The sequence below is a fragment of the Sminthopsis crassicaudata genome, chromosome 1 (assembly GCF_048593235.1).
Source record: "Sminthopsis crassicaudata isolate SCR6 chromosome 1, ASM4859323v1, whole genome shotgun sequence".
Lineage (NCBI taxonomy): Eukaryota > Metazoa > Chordata > Mammalia > Dasyuromorphia > Dasyuridae > Sminthopsis > Sminthopsis crassicaudata.
The window spans coordinates 472,839,635-472,863,777 of record NC_133617.1 but is presented as its reverse complement, the minus strand read 5'-3'; the positions used below and the strand labels follow the sequence as shown (position 1 = coordinate 472,863,777).

At 33.2% G+C, this 24,143-nt stretch overlaps 1 protein-coding gene across 1 annotated transcript in view; it reads right to left on the bottom strand.

Moving 5' to 3' along the window:
• Positions 1-24,143, bottom strand: part of LMTK2 (lemur tyrosine kinase 2) — a 91,900-nt gene that overhangs the window by 46,553 nt on the left and 21,204 nt on the right. The window contains exon 2 of the mRNA XM_074281073.1: positions 9,393-9,517. Within this exon, the coding sequence (XP_074137174.1) occupies positions 9,393-9,517 (125 nt within the window). The remainder of the gene's footprint in view (positions 1-9,392; positions 9,518-24,143) is intronic.

Sequence of the window (24,143 nt, the reverse complement as noted above, 5' to 3'; positions counted from 1 at the left end):
AAATTTTCCCCTCCCTCCCCTAGATGACAGGCAATCCCATATATATTAAATGTGTTACAGTATAACCTAGATACAATATATGTGTGTAAAACCAAATTTCTTGTTGCACGGTAAGAATTGGATTCCGAAAGTATAAGTAACCTGGGTAGAAAGACAATAATGCAAACAGTTTACATTCACTTCCCAGTGTTCCTTCTCTGGGTGTAGCTGTTTCTGTCCATCATTGATCAACTGGAACTGAATTAGATCTTCTCTTTGTCAAAGATATCCACTTCCTTTAGAATACATCCTCATACAGTATCGTTGTTGAAGTATATAATGATCTCCTGGTTCTGCTCATTTTACTCAGCATTAGTTCATGTAAGTCTCTCCAAGCCTCTCTGTATCCATCCTGCTGGTCATTTCTTACAGAACAATAATATTCATAACATTCATATACCATAATTTACCCAACCATTCTCTAATTGATGGACATCCATTCATCTTCCAGCTTCTAGCCACTATGAAAAGGGCTGCCACAAACATTTTGGCACATACAGGTCCCTTTCCCTTCTTTAGTATTTCCTTGGGATATAAGCCCAGTAGTAGCACTGCTGGATCAAAGGGTATACACAGTTTGATAACTTTTTGGGCATAGTTCCAAATTGCTCTCCAGAATGGTTGGATTCTTTCACAACTCCACCAACAATGCATCAGTGTCCCAGTTTTCCCACATCCCCTCCAACATTCATCATTATTTGTTCCTGTCATCTTAGCCAATCTGACAGATGTGTAGTGGTATCTCAGAGTTGTCTTAATTTGCATTTCTCTGATCAATAGTGATTTGGAACACTCTTTCATATGAGTGGAAATAGTTTTAATTTCATCATCTGAAAATTGTTCATATCCTTTGACCATTTATCAAATGGAGAATGGTTTGATTTCTTATAAATTAAAGTCAGTTCTCCATATATTTTGGAAATGAGGCCTTTTATCAGAACCTTTAACTGTAAAAATATTTTCCTAATGTGTTACTTCCCTTCTAATTTTATTTGCATTAGTTTTGCTTGTATAAAAGCTTTTTAATTTGATGTGCGATTTCTTTTTTCAAAACAGATTTTTGTATCATCTACACTTTCCTCTGTATCTCTTCCAAAAGAGTCCATTTGTTATGACATTTTTTGTTAATAAAAAAAAAAGGGGGGGGATATAAATCAAAACAAATCAACACATTGACTCTGTGAAGAGGTCATCCCGGGTTTCAACACTATTTATCTATTTATCTACTTATTTATTTATTCATTCATTTATTTATTTTCTTATTCTTTAAATATATTTATTATTGATGTTGAGTCAATATTCATGAGAAAGAAAAGGATATGTGTTTTAAGAAGTTGCTTTTACATTTATAAGATGATTATATTTTATCTGTAATCATAGACATTTCAACAAAAGGATATTTCTCTCCTTTTCTTAGTTAGATGATCACCATAATAAATTAGAGACAAAAAATTAAAAAATGATATTAGAGAATAGAAAAATAAGAGACAACCAACAATCTAAGTTCAGTGTTGGTGACCTTCCTTCACAAGGGTTTGTCATCTTCCCCATTGTCTCTTAAACTGCCTTCTCTTTTTACATTTTCTCATATTCTTACCCATTCACTTAAAAATTTTCTATTTAAATCATGTTTAGTGGGGTACAAGTTTTATATACTTTATCAAATGATATAGCAAATCTAGGAGATCAAATTTTGATGATCAATTCAAGTTGAATGGGCAACAGAAAGAAAGAATGAAGAGAATGCATAAGGTTTGCAGTCTTCCTTTAATCAGAATAAATGGATTTTACTAGAATTGAATAGGATCCTTTGATGTTAGATTTCAAATATAATAAGTTAAATGTCTTAGCTTCTTATGCATTGGCTAATTGACTTGTGAGTTTTTTTTTTTAAACTGATTTTCCCATTTCTCTTTAGTGATCTGCCCTTTAATAGGTTTTATTTTACTGAAAGAGAGAATTGCTCAACTGCTTCAACACTATTTATAATGAGGTAAAATAGATACTGGGAGGGGTAAATCAAAATAGATTTGGGGACATAATTCTAAAAAGAGTATTACATTAAAAATAACATAATAGACAATTCATTCAGTTCATAACATGGAGCAACCATGACAAGACATCCATCACAGATTACAAATTACATGAATTAATAAGGGGAAAGATAAGTTCCCCAATGGGACTTACAATTAACCAGAAGGAAGCAGTCATCAGAGAGAAGATACTATAAGGTACTTACCTTATAGTAAGCTTACTCCTGAAAAAGAGTCGTAAGGAAAGGGATGCTATTTATTTACATGAATAGCTTTATGGGTTTCATCAATTACCATGCAGAGTCATAAATGAATGAATGGTTTGCATTTCAGGGTAAAGTCTTAGGGAAGCAGAGGGAGGATCTATGAAGTAAAGAGGGGAACCAAGCAGGAATTTGGAAGGAAGAGCCAAGTGGAATCTACAAGGCTGACCTGATCCCAGATAAGCCAACCAAGCTCTCAAAGGTTGTTGAAAAATGTTAATAAGGCAGTCACATTATGGCGTCAAAAAGACAGTCTGGGAAACTATGCTCTCAAGAAGAACATTTTACAAGCATATTTATAATTCTACAACATTTAATTTTGATTATTTTTGACTGATTATTAGTTTGACTTCTTATGTCCTTTTCACGTCTAAAAATAGTCAAAATTCTTATATCCCACATCTGTCCTAAAGAATTCAATAAACTATAGATTGGAACATCATTAGAATCAGAAAAAAATTTAAAAGATGGCCCATTTCTTTTTATAAATGAAAAAACATAAGGGCCCTTTAAATGGGCGGCGCCACAGTACAACGGGAGATTGAGTGCCCCAGGAAGTATTCTCTGTGGATATAGGACTTCCCTGTGGGTGGGATCCTGGCCACATTGAGATAGCTTTGTAATGGGTGACTCTCTCGCTGATTGGCTGTGTGTGTGACCTCACAGACCCTTTATAAGCCCACTGCAGGCAGCAGTTGCTCTCTTTAACCTGGGACTCTTTACCCTGGCTCCCTAGCCTGGGTGGCTAAGCCGAGATGGGTAGCCGAAAGAGGTGAAGAGTTTGGTAGAGAACACGTGGGTCTTCTGACCAGGTGTTCACTAGGGAACCAACAAGTCAGGGCATTATGTGAGTATGTATAATAAAGGCTTTTAAGATTTCATGTGGCTGTTCTTGAGTGCGCTACCGGTTATTAAACTATAGATTCAAGAAATCATTGTCATCAGAGACCTTTAAGGCCTCAGAGGAAGCGAGCCGGGTAGAGTTGACACTGCAAAGGTCAGTAGTCAAAGGTACTCTGTTGGGCCGAGGACAGACTGGTAATTGTAACTGCCAGGAGGGCATGTTACAAAAAAAGACTAAGAGAGATTAAGCAAACAATTTGCCTCATGTTATAAAATGGGTTAATAGAACTGGGAATATAACTTGAGTCTCCTGAATGTGAGACTCAATGTTTTCACTACACAACACTGCCACATCTTAAACACATATTAATGTAATTGACATAATCTCAGAAACTGAAGATAGCCAAAAGTGATCTTAGACCTAAAAAACTCCCTACTGTTCTACAGAATACTACCCATATTATATTAACTATTTTTAGAATAAGTTCTATATGACTATCTCACAGAAAAAGGCTCTGACAGCTCAATTAACTCCAAGCACACAAAAACTTAAGGCACAGACCACTGCATTTCTACTTATAAGGCTCCCTGCATATTAATCTCAATGAACAGTCAGGGGGAAAAAGGACACCAAACAAAAACACTGAGAAAAGCTTTCTCTTCAAGCTACAGTTAAGTCTAACTCTTCCTATCCTGTAGGTCTCCTACTCTGCTCTTAAGACAAGACCAACCAAAGAGATAAGCAGCATAACTGTTTCACTAATGATTCAAAAGAGTTGATGCAACATAAGAAATAAAAGATAATAATAAAAGTTAAAATTTATACAGTATATACTATGTGTTAAGTGCTTTACAAATACAAATCATTTGATCATAACAACTAGAAGAGACAGATATTGTTAGTATCCTCATCTTACAGATGAAGAAAATGAGGCCAAGAGAAGTGAAATGAACATTATAGGAATGCAGACACAGTTAAAGGCCAGAATTGAGCTATGACTCCAAATGGCCACGTTTCTATTATGGGATTAGGCAAGAACTCAGATGGTCAATAAGATTATTTTCTCAGAAATTACTGATTTTTTTCTAGAGGACTAATGAAGTAAATAAACATTTACAAAGCACTTATATGTATTCTAAGGCACTGTGCTAAGCTATGCTAACGAAGTGAATGTGAAATTTAAAAACAGAAAATTAATCAACAAACCCAAAGTAAGCACAAAAGAGAAAATCTTGGAAATCTGACAGATAAATTAGAAATGTAATAGACAACAACTGAATTGACAAAGCTTAAATCTGAATATCTGAAAAAGACTCAAAAAAAGTTAATTAAGTTTTAACTACTCTAAGTGTGAGAAAAATCAAATTATCAAAATGAGAACATAAGATAAAATCATAAGCCCAAAAGAAATAAATATTATCAGGATCTACCACATGCACAACAATATACTAACAAAACTGAGAATTCAAAAGGAGGCTAAAAAGGACTTCCCCCCTCCCAAATTAACAGAATTGAGATCTCAATCAAATTTCAGAAAGGTAAAAACCTTTCTGTAAAGATTATAAAACCTTTTCAATAAAACCACATTCTAAAGGGGGAAAAACCCCTTAAAATTTGGTCAAGATAGATTTATAGAATTGTTTTCTAAAATTTTTGAGAGCTTGCTATCTAAATACAAAAATTCTCAAAACTTGTAAAGGAACACATTTAATCAAAAAATCTCTTTTATGAGATATATATGGTTCAAATAGCTAAACTATGGATGCAAAACATTATGGACCAAATTATTAATGAATACTGATTCAAATTCTAAAAGTAAAATTTTGGCCAAAAAAAGCCATAATAATTTATCAAAAAAAAAAAAAATCATTCAGTATAATCAACTTGAAGTTATTCCAGGGATGCAAGGATGGTTCAATGTAAGGCAAATAGGTAACATAATTAATATTATTAAAAACTAAATATATCAAACTACAAAATTACATCATCATATGACAAAAAGGCTTTTGACAAAGCACAACACCCATTTTTGCCAAAGTCCAACAAAGCATAAAACATACATATATAATTTTAATGGCATTAAAAAAAATCTACCTAAAATCAATAGCTAACATTATAGCCAATGTGAGAAAATCAGAAGTTTTTCTAGGAATTAACCAAGGATGTTCTCTTTCCCAATAGTGTCAGACATATTTCAAGAAAAAGCAGCAATGACAATAAAAGAAATTAAAAACATAAAGATAGGCAAAATAGAGATGAAATTATTCTTTTCTGCTAATGACATGATGGTTTATTTATACAATCCTAGGAGAATCAATGAGACAATAGCTTCATTAAAGTAGTGGTTGATATAATAAAATCACAAGAATCAACAGTAGTTCTATATAGCAACAACAAAATCCAGAAAAGAATAACAGAATGGGAAATTCCATGCAAAACTACAAAACATGCAAAAATACTAGACAATCAATCTATCAAAGCATACTCAATGTGCTTATATAGTTTCAATTACAAAATAAAGAATGGTGTACATCCATGGGTGGGTCAAGCCATATAATAAAAACAACAATATTACTGCAATTAATTTACACACTTAGTGATACATCAAACCTAAAACAGGATACTTTACAGAGCTAGACATAAAAAACAAAACAAAACAAAATAACAACCAAGAATATAAATAGAAACAATGAAATTAGGAATGAAAAAGGAATATTTAAAACTATATTATGATCTTCAATTGATAAATGGTCAAAGGATATGAACAATTTTCAGATGAAGAAATTGAAACTATTTCTAGTCATATGAAAGTGTTCCAAATCACTATTGATCAGAGAAATGCAAATTAAGACAACTCTGAGATACCATTATATACCTGTCAGATTGGCTAAGATGACAGGGGAAAAAATGATGAATGTTGGAGGGGCTGTGGGAAAAATGGGACATTGTTGGTGGAAAGTTGTCAAACTGTGCAAACCCCTTGATCCAGCAGTGCTACTACTGGGCTTATATCCCAAAGAGATATTAAAGGAGGGAAAGGAACCCACATGTGCAAAAATGTTTGTGGCAGCCCTCTTTGTAGTGGCAAGAAACTGAAAACTGAGTGGATGCCCATCAATTGGAGAATGGCTGAATAAATTATGGTATATGAATGTTATGGAATATTATTGCTCTGTAAGAAATGACCAGCAGGATGAATACAGAGAGGCTTGGAGAGACTTACATCAACTGATGCTGAGTAAAATGAGCATAACCAGGAGATCATTATACATGGCAACAACAAGAGTATATGACGATCAATTCTGAAGAATGTGGCTCTTCAATAAATGAGATGATTCAACCAAGTTCCAATTATTCAGTAATGAAGAAAGGCATCTACACCCAGAGAGAGATTTGTGAGAACTGAGTGTGGATCCCACAACATAGCATTTTTACGCTTTCTGTTGATGTTTGCTTGCATTTTGTTTTCCTTCTCAAGTTTTTTTCTTTCTTTCTAGATCTGATTTTTCTTATGTAGCAAGATGACTATAAATATGTACACTATATATATATATATATATTGGATTTAACATATAGCTTAACATATTTAACATATATTGGACTACCTGCCATCTAGGGGAGGGGCTGGGAGGAAGGAGAGAAAAATTTGGAACAAAAAGTTTTGCAAGGATCAATGTTGAAAAATTACCCATGCATGTTTTGTAAATAAAAAGCTTTAAAAAACAAAAACAAAAAACACTCTATTATGAAAGAGTTACTATTAGTACTATTTAGTGTTAGTTGGAAAATAGCAAAGAAAATAAACAAAACCCAAAGAGATAAGAATTACAAGCAAACTGTATAACAGTCTAAACCAATGTTAATAGATTATATAATACATAATCTCAAAATGGGCAAATTATCCTAAATCACTCAATCAAGCTCAATATAAAAAAAAAACATATGAGAACCAGATCAGCTACCTTTCATAGCTAAGACTAGGAAATAAATTCTTAATAAGCAAGCAATAGATAAAAGTACAAAAGAGAAAATAGATAAATGCTGATTATATGAGATTAAAATTTTTTTGCATGAACAAAATAAATGCAACTAGAATAAGGGAAGTAATCAAGAAAAAAACCCTGTTATTCAAGTTATAAAGACAACTAAAATATGTTATCCATTCCCATTTGAAGAAAAAGATATGAATAAATTATTCTCAAAAGAAGAATTGTAAACTATTAACAACACTATAAAAACACTACATATCACTAATAATAAGAAATATGTAAATCAAAACTCTGAGGTATCACCTCACACTCAGAAAACTGTCAAAGATAAGCAAGCAGAAGATAAGAATAGTCAATGTAGGAAGGGTTGGAAAGGTAGACATACTAATGCAATGATCCAACCATTCTAGAAAATAATTTTGAAGTATTCAATGAAGGTTAAGTCACAAAAAGTTCTTATATATACATCAAAATATTTATAATGGCATCTTTTGTAGTCTAGCAAAGAACTGAAAAATAGATTGGATAAACAAGATTTAGTTTTAAAATAAAATGAAGCAAAGTTAAGTATAAATAGGAATAAACATACATAATGATAACAGTGTAAAAGAAAATAAACACAACAAAACAGTTGAAAATATTTTGAAATTATAATGGCCAACTTTGGTTCTAAAGAAGAGATGGCAGAATTTTTTGATAAGTTGTTGAGTTTTGCTAAATTTTTTTCTCCTTTTTTTTCTTCCTGATTTTGAGGGATGCCTCCTCTGAGATTAGAAGGTGAGTAGAATACATATAGAATATATATAAAAACAATATATTAATAAAAAATTTCCTTAAAATATTGATATTGAATAATCACAGAATGTTCCCTCTGCAAATAGCTTCTTAGTGTGCTAACCCTCAGTAGCTTGGTCACTAAATTAATAAAAATGATTTTAGTTTGACAGTACCATTTGAACAAAATAAAAATCTTTAAAAGACAAATAAAAATTTACTACCCTTAGTGATTCTTTTTCCCCTTTTATTACGATTGTTTTATTCTAGAAGCATTTCTCAACATCTTCTCTCCCAGAAATACTAACCCTTCCTCTTGCAACAACAAAAAGAGGTTACCAAAACAAACTGTCCCAATGATGACACTGTAATGGCATGTGCAGCACACCTCACCACCAAGGTAGTCGTGCTCCCAGGAGGGAAGCATGGTTCTTTTCCTAGAGCCTTGCTCTTCCCCTACTTTGTATATACACTTGGGGATAAACAGACACTTGGTAATTTTCTTGTGCCACTAAACAGGAGCAAAGTAGCAGCTGAAGAGAAGTTCATATAAATGAGAAGCATCTTCAACAGACAGATGGTTTTGATTACAAGGCTGCTTTTATATATCAAAGCCAAGAAAATACTTGCTTATAAAAATTTTACAGTATTCAAAACAGTGGTCCTTAATCCTGGGGCAGTACTAATATATGGTTAGCTACTATTAGTGTTAATATATGAATATTACCACAAGTAACACTGAATGTTTTCCACATGATAAATAAACATAAGATAACTAATAAAATCCAGGGAATGACCATTGAAAATATTTCCTTTTTAAAAAAGAAAAACTTTAGAACTAAGGTTCCCAACCAATCTCTTTACTTTTTTGGGCTTTAATTTCCTCATCTGTAAAATGAACTGTTTGGATTATATGTGATTTTTAATACTCCTATGACCTACCATAAAATCTCAAGCTTAAGTCAATTTCTACCACTATATTCCATTCTTAGTAATATTCCTCCCCAAAAATATTTAGATATTTTCCTAGAAACTCCTACCCTTAGGAAGATCAAGTCTTCTGGAAATCATTTGAAATAAAACATAGAAGTTTATCTAGCCCAATCTGTAGCTGAAGAATGAAATGTCCTCTAAAAACACCCCAAATGATCACCTAATCTGAAATGAAAAACAGCTCATTTTCAGAAAAAGTTTGCAGACATTTGTTCCATAGTAATCTTAACTAAGTAACCCAAAATTTGCCAGTCAAAAAGTTTCATGGGCTTTTTTTCCTTTGATTTTTAAAAGGTACATGTCCTCCCCCACAAGAAATTAATTAAATGAACATGGATTCCTACTTGCACAGTAAAATTTAGATTCTATATTGAATATTGTCAAAAATGCTACATGTGTTTAATCATAAGTTATTTCCAGAGGACCAATTAAAATTTTTCTATTTTTAAATGCTCACCTTAAAGTCTATTTCTTGATCTTTACAGCAGGATACACAGTTCACAATCAGCACTACCAATGTCAGTAAACTGCATATAGACAGAACCACAAAAAGTAAGGACACTTCTGCAGCAGCTGCTTCCCCTAAAAAGAAAGAGGCAAGTACTCTTTAAAAAAAAAAAAAATGCATTCAAAATTCAATTTTAATCACTGAATCAATATATATGTCCCAACCCCCCCCCAGGCATAAATTGGATCAAATATTAGATAAATGCTTAGAATGAAGCGATGGCCAATTTTAGATTTCTCAATGACACATCTTTGAATAATTTGATTTGTCAAATCCGATCCGAATATTTTAGGTATTGAGGTATACTAGTGGACACTATTTTTCCTAAATAAAGAATTTTTTCACTAACAGTGATTAGTGTTATTATTGTGAATTCACAGTAAATTTTTAAAAGTGTGTATTATAAGTTATGCTTCATTCAAGTTGTGAGGCAAATTCTGTTGTAGATTTTAGTTCATTTAAGAAAGACCTGAATGTATCTACCACAAACAAGAAGGACTAAGTTCCCATCAATAACATTCTTCCCTTTTATGTGTGGTTTTCTCGGCTTTAAAATGAAGGGGTTTTATATACATAAATATTTATAGCTGGAAAGTGATTGTCCAACTGGACAATCTGAACAAACTGTGCTATAGATGTAACACAAGAAAGGACAAGAAGAAATCAAGAGAAACTTTGGAAGACTTATGAACTAAAACAGAAAAAACTCAGTAGAACCAGAACAACTTATATAATGACACATGTACAGATACTCTCAGAAAACTTTTGTATAGAAGGGGAGAATGGGTGTGCAGAATGATAGTTATTGATGTTTTTTCCCTCAGTTGCCTTTGCAGGGGTTCAAGTAGAGGAGGCAGTAAAATGCAAGATTCTGTCTGTCTTTATTATTTACTTCATTTTCAAATACCTTGTCTATCAATTTTCCAGTGTTCAAACAACTGTGGTGCTTCTGGCATACTTTTCTCTCTTCAAAATAGATCTAAGCCAGGTCCTTCCCTATCTACATTATTTGTATCTTCCCTACAAGCACATCTAGAATTGATGGTACATGTATTTCTGTTTCAGTGTTGATGAAAGTAAAAAAGTTAACAGTTTTGTAACTCATTTCTCCCATTTTCATTTTTGAATACCCTTAGGACAGCTTTGCTTAGTTGGAACTAGTTTTGGAACTGGTTTTACTACTTCTTTATGGGGTGATCCTGCTTATAATCTGCTATCTTCCCTCTCTTCATAATATTTTATAAACCATTTAAAATTTCAAACTAGTGCTACCTTTGAATGTTCTATATCTCTGGTCATATGCAAAGTGTTTCTGACTAAAGTACTTTCATATTTCTTTTGGTTTACTTATTGTGACAATAGGTTTACATTATTCTTTTTTTTCCCTGCTTAAAAAAAAATTCTGATTCTCATTCTAATTTTTGCGTGAGGAAGTTGGCAATCTGATGATATACAAATAAATGGTTTAGGTTTGACTCTGACATCAATAATAAATCTTTTCTTTTCTGTTTAAAATATAACCAATTTTGCATTTTTTGGTGATGTTACTTGGTACAATTGCTTTCTCATTGAAGTATGAGGCTTCTGCAGTTATTTCTTCTCTGAGCCATGTTTTCCAAAATATTTCTCAGAATCCTAACCTTTTTTTTTTTTTTTTGCAAAGGTGAAAAGAAAAGAAGGTCCTTATGTATTAAAGATGTGTTGATTTAATACAAAAGATCTTAGTGTTTTTAATAAAACTGTTCTTACTCTTCATCTTCAGCAAACTTTTGGTGCATAACCTGCAATTATACATGGTTGTTCTTTTTACAAATATAAACTAGTGCTACCAAAGAGTATGTGTGCCATATTTTCAATGAGCTACAACTTTATTCTATTTTTTTTAAATACCAAGAATGTTAAGATTGATATATTCTTCCAGCAGTCTGTCCATATCTTGATCATTGGCTAAGAATCTGATTTTTGGTCAAATTAAAGTCAACCAATGGCCTAAAAACTGGATGGATATTTAAGATATATAACACACAAATATTTATGTGAATTCACATTTGGCTAATGATTTTTAAAGTAGCCCTAACATTGTGTTTGACCCAAAGAAAAATTATGTGAATGGTAAGAGGTATATGATTGATACTAAAAAATATAATAACAAATCACTAACTGCTGGAACCCTGTCTTCCCAGAAATCAGCCAGAGTCAGGATCACTAAACATCTTTATTGATCTTTTACGGTCAAGGTCAGGGGCTTAGGCCTAGCAACCTCACAGACACCTTCGTCCCTCAAACACCAGGAGAGACTGAGTCAGCTTCTGCGTCTCAATACCTCTTCCTCCTCCTACTCTTCCCACACATGTCACTTCCTCCCCTCTTTGTCCCACCAATCAAGCCAGCACAGAACAGGTGGGGAGGGTCAACCTTCAAACAAGTTAATAAGGAATCGTCCAATTGGCAATTAGTCTCACGTGCTTCATTATCCAAGTGCATTGCTCAATTCTAGCCCTTTACAACTAACAGTTGAATTTTCTAAGATTTAATACTTCTAAAGGTCACTTTTCTTATTTTACTTTTACTTATGCTCCATAACTAGCTCAATCTGTTTTATGTTGGTATTACGTAGTATGGCACATTAAACTTTTTACTCATGAAAGAATTAAGAGGATACATTAAAATTTCCTTAAATGTAACAGCAACCTAAACAGCTAGAGGGTTGGATTTGGAGTCAAGAAGACCTGAATGAATCCTGCCCTAAGATACTTTCTAGTTATGTAACCAAGTCACTTACCTACCTCTATTTGCCTCAGTTTCCTCATCTGTAAATAAGAGATAATAATATCACCTACCTACCAGGGTTGTTGTAAGGATCAACGAGATAATAATTGTAAAGTGCATTGCACAGGGCCTAGCATATGGGAAGCAAAATATAGCTTAGTAATAGCTAAGAATATTGTAAAAACAAAGGTCAAGAAAGATGACAACTGAGTGATTGATTCAGCAAATAAGTGGTTCTTGGTTACAATCATTTTGGGAAGCAATTTGGAATTATTCAAAGAAACTTACTAAACTTCTCTACTCTTTGACCCAAAGGTTCTACTACTAAGCAAATACCACAAGGAGATCATAAACACAAAGAAAGCAGTCATAAGACACCAAAAGATTTACAATAGCACTTTTTGTAGTAGTAAAGAACTTGAAAAAAGTAGATGGTCATCAACTAGGGAGTGCATAAACAATCTGTGGTACATAAATATAATGTAGTATTAATGTGCTATTAAGAAACAATGAGCATGATGAATATAGAGAAACAAGTACAGATTAATGTAACTGATGCAAAGTGAAATAAGCAGAACTAAGAAAAATCTAGGAATGAGAACAATGCAAATGAAAGAACTATAAAACAAATGAAATCAAATGCATTTAATTATGAAAAATAAGCTTAGCTAAAAAGGAGAGACATGAAAAGACATTTCCTCTCTCTCCAGCCCCCTGTGCTTGTCTTTCAAAAGTCAGGGTCCAGCAGTGTAGAATATTTATTACAACTTCAAATAAATTATTAGATGTGCTGATTGAGCTTTCTGAATTTTTGTTCCCTTTAAAAAAGATTCTTTGTGATAATGAATAGTTCTCTGGGAGGGAGAAAAGAGGTATACATAGGAAATCTCAGCAATGTAAAAACAAAATATATATATATATATATAGAACTTGTTTTTTGTTTTTGTTTATTTTATTTAGAATTTTTTTCCCCACAGTATATATGCATGAGTAAATTGTTTTTATAATATTATCCCTTGTATTCATTTTTCTAAATTATCCCCCCTCTCCCTCCACACCCTCCCCCCAATGACAGGTAATCCCATACATTTTACATGTGTTACAATATAACCCAGATACAATATACGTGTGTAAATACCATTTTCTTGTTGCACATTAAGTATTAGATTCCGAAGGTATAAGTAACCTGGGTAGATAGACAGTAGTGCTAACAATTTACATTCACTTCCCAGTGTTCCTTCTCTGGGTGTAGTTGTTTCTGTCCATCATTGATCAACTGGAAGTGAGTTGGATCTTCTTTATGTTGAAGATATCTACTTCCATCAGAATACCTCTTCATACAACATTGAAGTGTACAGAGATCTTCTGGTTCTATTCATTTCACTCAGTATCAGTTGATGTAAGTCTCTCCAAGCCTCTCTGTATTCCTCCTGCTGGTCATTTCTTACAGAGCAGTAATATTCCATAACCTTCATGTATCATAATTTACCCAACCATTCTCCAATTGATGGGCATCCATTCATCTTCTAGCTACAACAAAAAGAGCTGCCACAAACATTTTGGCACATACAGGTCCCTTTCTGCTCTTTAGTATTTCTTTGGGATATAAGCCCAACAACAGCAATGCTGGGTCAAACAAAGGGTATGCACAGTTTGATAACTTTTTGGGCATAGTTCCAAATTGCTCTCCAGAATGGTTGGATTCTTTCACAACTCCACCAACAATGTATCAGTGTCCCAGTTTTCCCACATCCCCTCCAACATTCATCATTATTTGTTCCTGTCATCTTCGCCAATCTGACAGGTGTGTAGTGGTATCTCAGAGTTGTTTTAATTTGCATTTCTCTGATCAATAGTGATTTGGAACACTTTTTCATATGAGTGGATATAGTTTCAATTTCAAAAAAATAAAGAACTTGACATACTTTGAGAGAAGAGCTTCAAAAAAGAGATTGAGGATAGATACCCTGCTATAAGGAATTTAGAGAATGGTTTGTGAGGAAGCAGAGGCATTCTTTTAAATGTAAAAAAAGATAATACAGCACTTGAGGGAATATCAGAATCTACAGAAAAGTCATACAATGGAATAATCTGAAGATAATTATAAATGGATCATAACAGATTTGGAAATTATCCTAAAATTTTTATGATACTAATAAAATGGTCCCACAATGCTAGGCAGCTACAGAAAAAATATTTCCTCACCAAAAAAGGGAGAAAGATTGACATTTTTGTAAACAACAAATTGCAGGATTTTGTTTTTTAATTCACTCTGCAATTTGCTTTTGTTTTGTGGAATGGTTTAGCACATTCATATTCATAATTATGATTATGAGTTCTGTATTTCCTTCCCCTATTTCTCCCCTGTATATACTTTATTTCTCTTTCCATCTTGTCCCTCCTTAGTAGTGTTTTGTTTCTAACCCACCCAGCCCTGTAACTGACCTCCCTTCTCTTATTCCTTTCTCTTAGTGTTTCTGTTCTTCTTTCCATCCTGCCCTTCCACTTTCTTCTCCTACTTCTCTAAATAAATTTTTATACCCGAGTGATTAATTTATTTCCTCTTTGAGTCAAAACTGATAAGATTAAGCTTCAGATAATACTCATCCCCCTCCCTTTTTTCCCTCTGTCTTTTGTGTCTCTCCATGTGATCTAATTTGTCTCCTAATATTTCCCCTTTCCTCTTCTCCCAAAACAATACTTTTTCCACTCCTTAATGTCTTTTTCTTTCTTATCATCACATCAGAGTCCATTTCAAGGGGAAATATATTTGTATATATTTCCCCTTGTTTATCTTCCTATGATTCTCTTGAGTCCTGTATTTGAAAATTAACATTTCTGGCTTAATAGAAATGATTCAAAGTCTCTTACTTCATTGAAAATTCATTGCCTGTCCTAAAAGATAATGCTTAGTCTCACTGGGTAGTTAATTCTTGATTGTAACCCCAGGTCCTTTGCCTTCTAGAGTATGATATTCCAGACCCTCCGATCTTTTATTGTAGAAGCTGCCAGATCTTGACTGTTGCTCCTTTTTGTCTGGCAGCCTGCTGTATTCTTTCCTTGAGATTATAGTTTTGGAGCTCTGCAACAATGTTCCTTGAGGTTTTCCTTCTGGACTCTTTTCAGAAGTGTTCGATGGATTCTTTTAATGACTATTCCCCCTTCTGGTTCTAGTATATCAGGGCAGCTTTCCTTGTAGGATCTTTTTTTGGTCATGGCCTTCAGATAGACCAGTGATTTTTAAATTGTCTCTCCTGGATCTATTTTCCAGGACAGTTGTTTTTCCAAGGAGGTATTTTGTTTTACATTTTCTTCCATTTTTTTTTAAGTGTGTTTGACTGATTTTTGATGTTTCACTGAGTCACTAGCTTCCACTTGCTCCATTTTAGTTTTTAATGTGTGATTTTCTTCAGTTAGCTTTTGGAATTCCTTTTTCATTTGATTAATTCTACTTTTCAAGGTATTTTTCTCTTCCGTGGATTTTTTCTTTCATTTGCCCAATTGTATTTTTAAAGGAATTATTTTCTTCAATTTTTGTCCTTTCTTTTTCAAGGTGTTTAAGGTGTTGACTCTCTTGCATATTGCATATCTTGCATTTCTTTGCTAATTTTTTTCTATTCTCTTATTTGCCTTTTAAAATCTTTTTATGACCACTTCCAAGAAGTCTCTTTGGCTTGAGATCAATTCATATCACTTCTTGAGGTTTCCTTTGTGGACGTGTTGTCTTTGTCTGAGTTGGTGTTTTGGTCTTCTCTGTCACCTCTATGATTAAGGTTCTTTTCTATTTCTTGCTCATTTTCTTTCCTTCTTTTTTTGTGTGATTTTTATGGTCAAGCTCTGCTCCTGGGATAAATGGGATGCTGTCCCAAACTTCCCATGAACTCTTGACTTTGGCTTTGAGCACACAGGTCTCTTGTGTTTGGTGTCTTATTCACAGCAGGGGGTAGCTTTACCTGTTCTTTCCAGGAAATAGCCTGGTTTCCCAGAATTTGCCTTCCAAGCTGGGACTGAAGGCTGTCCCACTGATCTGCTTCACTACTGAGCCAGGACCAAGAGATTAGTTGCTGATCTGCTGTAATTAAGACCCGCTTACTGTTTAAGCTGGGCTGAACACACCTTTTACCCCAGTGAGACTAACCTTTCTTGAAGTCCTTCCTATCTATTTTGAGGTGGAGAGAGGTTATATTCCATCAGATTCTATTCAGAGGCTTGGTTTCATGTGATTTTCAAGGAAAACTAGGAGAGCTTCACTCTGCCATCTTGGTCCCTTCTATCAAACATTCTTAGCAAATGTAATAGGCTAAGAATCTAAACAAAGATTTTTGAAAAAAACAGAACATTTCACCAAGTGACGGTTGAAGCAGCTAAAGAGGGAGTTACCACTGGAATGGAAGTTCAAATGAAAGTGAAAATGGTTTGCCTCTGGATGATATTTATAAAACAGCTATGATCCAAGAAAGGAATCAAGAGATTCTCCAAGTGGTATATTTTCATATATTTCATAGTATTTTAATAGAGCAACATCAAACAAATGGTAGTCATGCAGTTTTGTTTGTGGAAACATGGGTTGTTTTCATGTTAACATAAAAATTCAGGACACTGCCAATAGAATGACAGTATTTCTAAGTATTTGTAAGTAGCCTGGATTTAGTGATCTATGTGGATAATAAAACAAAATGGTAGAGATAGTCTGCAGTAATGTATTGCACTACGAACATTTAGCACTAACAAATACCTAGCAAAACATGACCTGATATCTAGATTTAGAAGTTAAAATTATTTACCCTTCATGGAAAATTCCCACACTACAAATAAAGCTCTCAAAATAGCCCAGAGACCTAAATAATAAACTTTACTGAAATCCTATTATCACAGAACAAATTGTTCATAAAATTGACCCATAAAACTTAATAACCATCTAAATAGACTTAGCATATTCTCATTCTTTATGCTATATGGAACAAGAAGTTTTCAAAATATATAGATCCAGCAGAAGAGAACATGGAAACAGAAAAAAGTATGTCATTCCTGTTGACTAGTCTATTAGTGAAGTTGTACCAAGAATGCTTTCAGTGCATCCACAGAGGATGAATCTACATCCTACTACCTTTATTCTATTACAAAAATTCCCCAATCCCCTTATTTTGCATATAATTAAATATAAACCAATAATACCAGTTTAATTATTTATTCCAGGACCATTTCTCAGGGAACTTCATCAAAAAAGATGAAAGTGAAATTATTTTTATTATATAAGCAAAGATTTTTTTGGTCAGCATTCATCAAGCTCATTAAGGCTTGCAACACACTTCTATTTCTTATCTCAGATGACAGAATAATAAAAGAAGCAAGCTTCCAAAGGAGAAAGGCATAACTGAAGGGAGGGGCCTTTGTAAAAAAAAAAAAAAAAAAAAAAAAAAAAGGCTCCTTTATCCTCTGAGGTTAAAAATGTGGAGATAAATTTTGAGATCTGAAGGAAGAAAAATAAAGTCACTGACAGATGATCTCAAACACCTTGAAAATTTTCTGTATTGTGAAATAAAAAATAATAAGAAATCTGATTTTTATTTCACAATATGATTCACGTGGAAATATGTTTAACTCAAAATCTTTGCAAAAATGAAAGTTGAAAATTATCTTTACATGCAATTAGAAAAATAAAATATTATTGAATATTTTTTAAAGTTTTAAAAATATTTTAAAGAGAGCTAGAAACAAAATTTATTTGGAAAGATTGAGTCACAATATATATCACAAGAAAATTATCTAGTGAAGTGCCTATGCGCTGAATACTAATTTAATGTCTGAAAAATATTTTCCTAGATAGGAATTTATCTTAAAAAAAATAATACTACAAAGTTCTGTTCTTTTTTTCGGTTATTAAATTGAATTTTTAGCATCAACCAACACTGAATATCTACTGAGTAAATGATTAGTTAGGTATTTTGTTACTAAAGAGAACTGTGGAGGAGTATTATTCAGATAAGTCACCATTCCAAGAAAAAATACAGATCAAAAGAAATCTAAAAGATATCCTGGGCAGCAATGTGAGACAACAGATAAAGAGTGCTAGACCTAGATTTATGAAGACTCATCTTCCTGAGTTCAAATCTGGGTATAGACATTTACTATTACAAGACCCTGAGAAAGTCACTTAACCCTATTTGCCTCAGTTTCCTCATCTGTAAAATGAGCTGAAGAAGGAAATGACAAATCCCTCCAGTGTTTGCCAAGCAAACACCAAATGGAGTCACAAAGAGATGGATATGACTAAAGCAATTGAACAATAAATAACAAAAATATATTCCTCTCTCTGTAAGGCAGTACAGTATCAACAGTGTTTCTCAAAAGTCTTTCCACCCCCTTTTAACAGAAGTCTTTTAGTTTTATTTTAAATAACAATAGGCATTTATTAAGCACCTATGTATCAAGTATTGAGCTAAGTGCTGGGAATAAAATTGCAAAAATAAACAGTTCTTCCCTCAAATAGCTTATATTCTCTCAGGGAAGAGAAATGTGTATATATTTAAAAGTAGCATCTCCTGTGTCCTCCTTCCCCAGCCTTGCTCTCCAAATTATGAACTGGGTCCCGCTGCTACCTCAAGATACAGGATAAGTATTCTGTGGGTCTTTATTTCTAACACTATAGATTCCATTGGTGTGATTAGAATTAACTTAGAATAATAGAATTTACTTAAAAAAAAAAAAAGGTCACAATGGCTACAAAATCCTGATATAAACCTAGGGCATAAATTTCTCCCACAAATTTGGTGTACATGACAAGTGTGCATAGAGTACAATGGCAGTGAGGCACATTTGTAGGGAAGACATGCAGCCAGACAACTTACAACTCTGAAACTTCAGATTATCAATGTCCTATTTCCCTAGTAGAATCCTCACAAAGTTACTCTTGGGTATAGCATATGTTGGTTGGGTAATGGGTATGCTGCTCAGTTGGGTTCCTAAAATCTACTCTTCTTTGCAGCACCAATCTCAAAGACTACCAAAGGTAGCTCTCTTTTGAGTCCAAAGCGGGTTCTCTTCTATACTATTCTAAGTTCTGTTCCTTGAAGTTGCTTCTAGCTTCAAATGGCTGCCACTTTTTGTCTGTCCTCTCTCAAGTATAATTTGATTTCCCTGGAACTAAATTTCCAAATGCCAGATGGGGTCTGAGTAAGTAGTGCCAATGTAAATGCCAATGTTAACAAAGAATGGTGGGAGGAAAGAAAATTCTCTCCTTCAGCTAAAAATTAAGGAGCTGGAATCTTTTTTGACTTCTGACCCTGCTTCTACTACCTACCTTTAACTGAATGACTAAAACGTCATTTTTTAAAGGGTCTCCTAGGAAAATATTCAATCATTGTTCAATGATTTTATTCTGACCTATTCAAGGGATTTGTGTTCATGTAACATAAAAAGATCATATGACATGGCCACATTTTACACTTATATATTTGACCCCCTTTTCTGTGACTAGATCTTGGGGCTTTCAACTGATATATAAAAGAGATACAAGGCATTCTGAAAGGGGGGGAGATAGTATTTGCAGAACATGGGGAAGGGAATTACGAAAGATTTCATGTAGAAGGTGGAACCTGAGCTACATCTTAAAAAGTCTAAAAGACTGAGATGAGGAAAGCTAGTTTCCTGACACAAGGTTCTGATGATTTTAGCAAGGGAGAAAAAATGTAGGGAAAAGGGCCTAGGGCTTTGCTTTGGGGGTGGATGTATAGTCAAAGGTCAGATATGAGTGATGAACCAGCAAAGGGTACTGAAGAGGAATGATGAGACCATTAAAAGAATAAAAAAGAGGGCACAAAGAAAATTCAGGGAAGAGCAAACATTCATAAAAAGGTCATGAAATACTTTAGAATGGCAAGCTAAAAGATCATCAATAACTATAGAAAGAGTAATAGTTTTGGTTGGCTTCTCAGTAGACAATTTGTTCCCCAACCCTGTACTATAACTAAGAGGCAAAAATGACTGACAAAACAATTGCATCTAATTCTTCATGGAATATTCCCTACCTACCATTTTTCCCTTCCTCCTCCCTAGGAGAGGTATGTTTCATCCACTGTTCTTCTGAACTAAAATGTTCAATATTCTCTGAAAATAAAAAAGGGGAAAAATTTATACCTGTAGGCTCCAAATCTGTGTTTAAAAAAAAAAAAAAAAGATAGCTACCAACCCTTTGTTTACAGGAAGATTAACAGAGACCCATAGAACATCAGAATTTGAGCCCAGCTATCACAGCCTCATCTATTTACAGATAAGCCAACTAAGGACCAGAGAGGTGAAGTAATCCACTGACAGGACTGTTATTTGAATCCAAGTCTTCTGTTTGCAAAGCTGGTACCCTACATTTGTTAGAAGATTAAAAGGAAGTAACACTGTGAAACACAAATTCATTTTCAACTTATGCACCAAAATATGTTCAGAATCTCATATTAATTCTGGTGCTAATTAACTATGAATTATCTTAAGTGATCAAATCAGAATACTCAGAAATAGATCTTGATCTTTGGGAGTCAAATACTATTAGTCACTTTAAGCATTAGAAGTACTGTTAAAATTTAAAAATTTGTTGACCTCCACAGAGAAGACTTCAAAACTTACAAAGAAAGCTGAACATTCTTTCCTTCAAAAAATGATTACTTTAAAATAATCATAAACAGTGTTGTTCCTAAGGAGCTCTGTGTTCTTTACAAATGTTAACATAGTAAACATTAATTACTTAATTAGAATAATCTGCAAGCTCTGAATGAAAAAAAGTTTGGCTTACATCAAAAAGTACCCTTTCATTCCTCTTGAATACAAAAAAAGCAGCAATTATAATATTTTTAAATCTATAAGCAAACAAAATAGGAACTTCAGAAAGCTGTTTATCATAATTTTAAAAGTATGAAAATTTAAAATACTGACAATGAAAGCAGGGTGATCCAACAGGGTGATATGAATATTTTTGCTGAAAAAGACTAGGAGAAATTAAAACATTTATAATTGAGAAAATACATGAAGATTCAGCCTGTAAACATGTAGAGGACACAACAGCTAATATTTTAGTTCAGTTATAAACATATATTACTATTTATATGTAAGAATTGTGCTGTTACAGTATCTTCCTATAATAACATGTCTAGTTATTACAAAGATTTGGATATTCTACAAAAACCTGAAAACATGATGAAAATTTAACATAAATACATCACCTAACATAAATACATAAAAACATCACCTTTATAAAAGGACTTCATTGTATTTAATTGTCTATGGTAAATGCCCAGGAACTTTTGACTCATCCTATAAAATCTAAGCTATTTCTATAAACAGGTCTATGATATCTGTCCATATACTGTCAGCACTTTATGTCCATAAGATTACATAATTCCATAAACATAATTAAAACAGTGGAAGTGCCAAAAGGTAGAAAGATGGTAATGGTTTCAACACATAGGAGAACCAGGGCCTAGACTTCTATCAATCAGTCATTTTAGTAGGGGAGTCACACAATCAGATGTGAACTTAAAGAAATTACATCAGTGGCAATCTGTAGAATGGACTGATGTAGTAAAAAACCTGAAGACACATAGAACAATCAGGAAACCATTGCAATAATCTAGGGTAAGATATGGTGAAGGCCTCAGCTTAAAGTGATAGCTGTGTGAGTAGAGATCCACTTCTGGATGCGAGATGCAAGAGAGATAAAAATGGCAAAATATGGCAAATGGTTGAAGGTGTAGAATAATAAAGTCTAAATTAATAATAGAAACCTGACAGATTTGGAAAGACAGTGATTCCACTGACAGAAATGAGGAATACAGAAGAAGGATTTGAAAGATGGAAAAAACTTTAATGCCAAGCTTCTCATCATTTTCCCCTCATATCCAAATACCAATCCTTCTATTACAAAATTCAGAAGACTTCTTATCACAGATTTTCAAAAGTACACAAGGCAAACAACCTATATTTCAAAAATATTCAGAAGTATATAATTTGGTTTTTGATAATAAGTATAATGAGAAAAAAAATTCCTAAAAGTGGCCTAAAAATTCCAGGTAAAAAAAAAAAAGACATGGTAAAGGAGAATGTCAATTACTTGTATGGACTACAAAGGGGTCAAATACACTAATGCCTGGTGGTGGGGAATGTTACTGATTCAACCATTTTAGAAAACAATTTGGAACTATATCCAACCCCCTCCCACTAAGTACAGCCCATTACTAGGCATATACCCAGAGAGATTCAAGGCAGAGGAAAATAGCCTAAATATTTAAAAATATTTATAGTAGCATTTTTTTTTGTTATAGAAAAGGAACACAGTCCATCAATTGGAGAATGGCTAGACAAAATACAGTTATCAAATGTGATGAAATGTCATTGCACCATAGGAAAATCAACCATGAAAAAAAAAAATCAGAAAATTTGTATGAGCTGAGTGAAATAAGCAGAACAAAAGAACAATGTATATGTTCACAATAAGGTGAAGGAAAACAACTTTGTAAGACTTTAGAACTCTTGTGACAAATCATAACTTAAGACTAATGATGATGCATGCCTCCTACCTCTTGGCAAGAAGGATAATAGGCAAGGAATGCTGAATGAGATATATTTTCAAACAAAGACAATGTACTGACTTGTTTTGTTTGACTACATTTTTTTTTTTTTAAACAAAGAAGGACTTCTATGAGGACTGGGTGGAGAACAGGTAGTGCAATATCCATGATCAAAAAAAGTTTGATAAACATAGTTATCAAAATATAGGAAACTGATTAAATTTAGTAATGAGTCATCCCCCAATCTATAAATGGTGAAAGGATACGAAGAAGCATTTACACCAGCAATTAGAGAAATTCAAATTAAAACAACTCTGAGGTTGTTCCATATCACATCCATCAGATTGTCAACAGTTAACAAAAAAAGGAAACTCACAAATGTTACAGTGGCTGCGGTAGAAGAAAAGTAGTACATTAATTTTCCATTGGTAGAGCTGTGAATAATTCAGCTACTTCAGAAAACATTCTACATATTGTGCATACTCAGACATTCATAAAAACTGTTAAGTCAATCATTTTGGAAAACAATTCAGAACTATATCTAAAAGTCACAGAACTGTACATATCAGAACAACTTTATTCCTCAAAGGAATGGAAGATTGTAAGAAAAGGACTGTTATGTACAAAATTATTTGTAGCAGCTTCTTTTGTGGTAGCAATGAAATGGAAACTAAGAATTTCCAATCCTCATCCACTGATGAATAGCAAAACAAATTATAGTAAATGAATACAATGGAATACTATCATGAAAGAAATTCTGAATGGACAGTTTTAGAAAAACCTAGGAGAACTTACATGAAATGACGCAGTGTAAAGTGAAGAGAAACAAGAGAACAATTGTAATTCTTTGTATACAACCTTTGTATAAAATTTTTGTGTACATCAGAGATTTTATAATAGAGATGTTTATAATAATTTCAACATAATATTTATAATAATTTTTAAAAAGAATCAAGTCAATTTCAACAATTGTAAAGAAGGGAAACCTGGAGCTGTGATTTCATGTTATAGAAACTTCTACCAATGAAAATCAGCAATTTCTCTGGCAATACTTAGATCACTGAAGGTTATATGACTTGTCTATGATCACACACTTATGTATGAGAAGTACAATACAACCTCAATAACTACATTGGGAAGGATTTCCGTAACAAATCAGAACTAGTCAGAAATTTCCTTATATATATACTGTATTTGATCAGTTCTCTCCTTTATCACGTTTTAGAAGTTGGGAATTTTTCAGATTCACTACATATAAAACGTTTCATGTTTTTTTTGTTTGTTTGACTATTTTGAAATTCATGTTTGCTCAAGTAGTAACAGGGTATTTCCTTAATACAAAAACATGACATTAATGGTATGTATGAGTGGAGGGGTG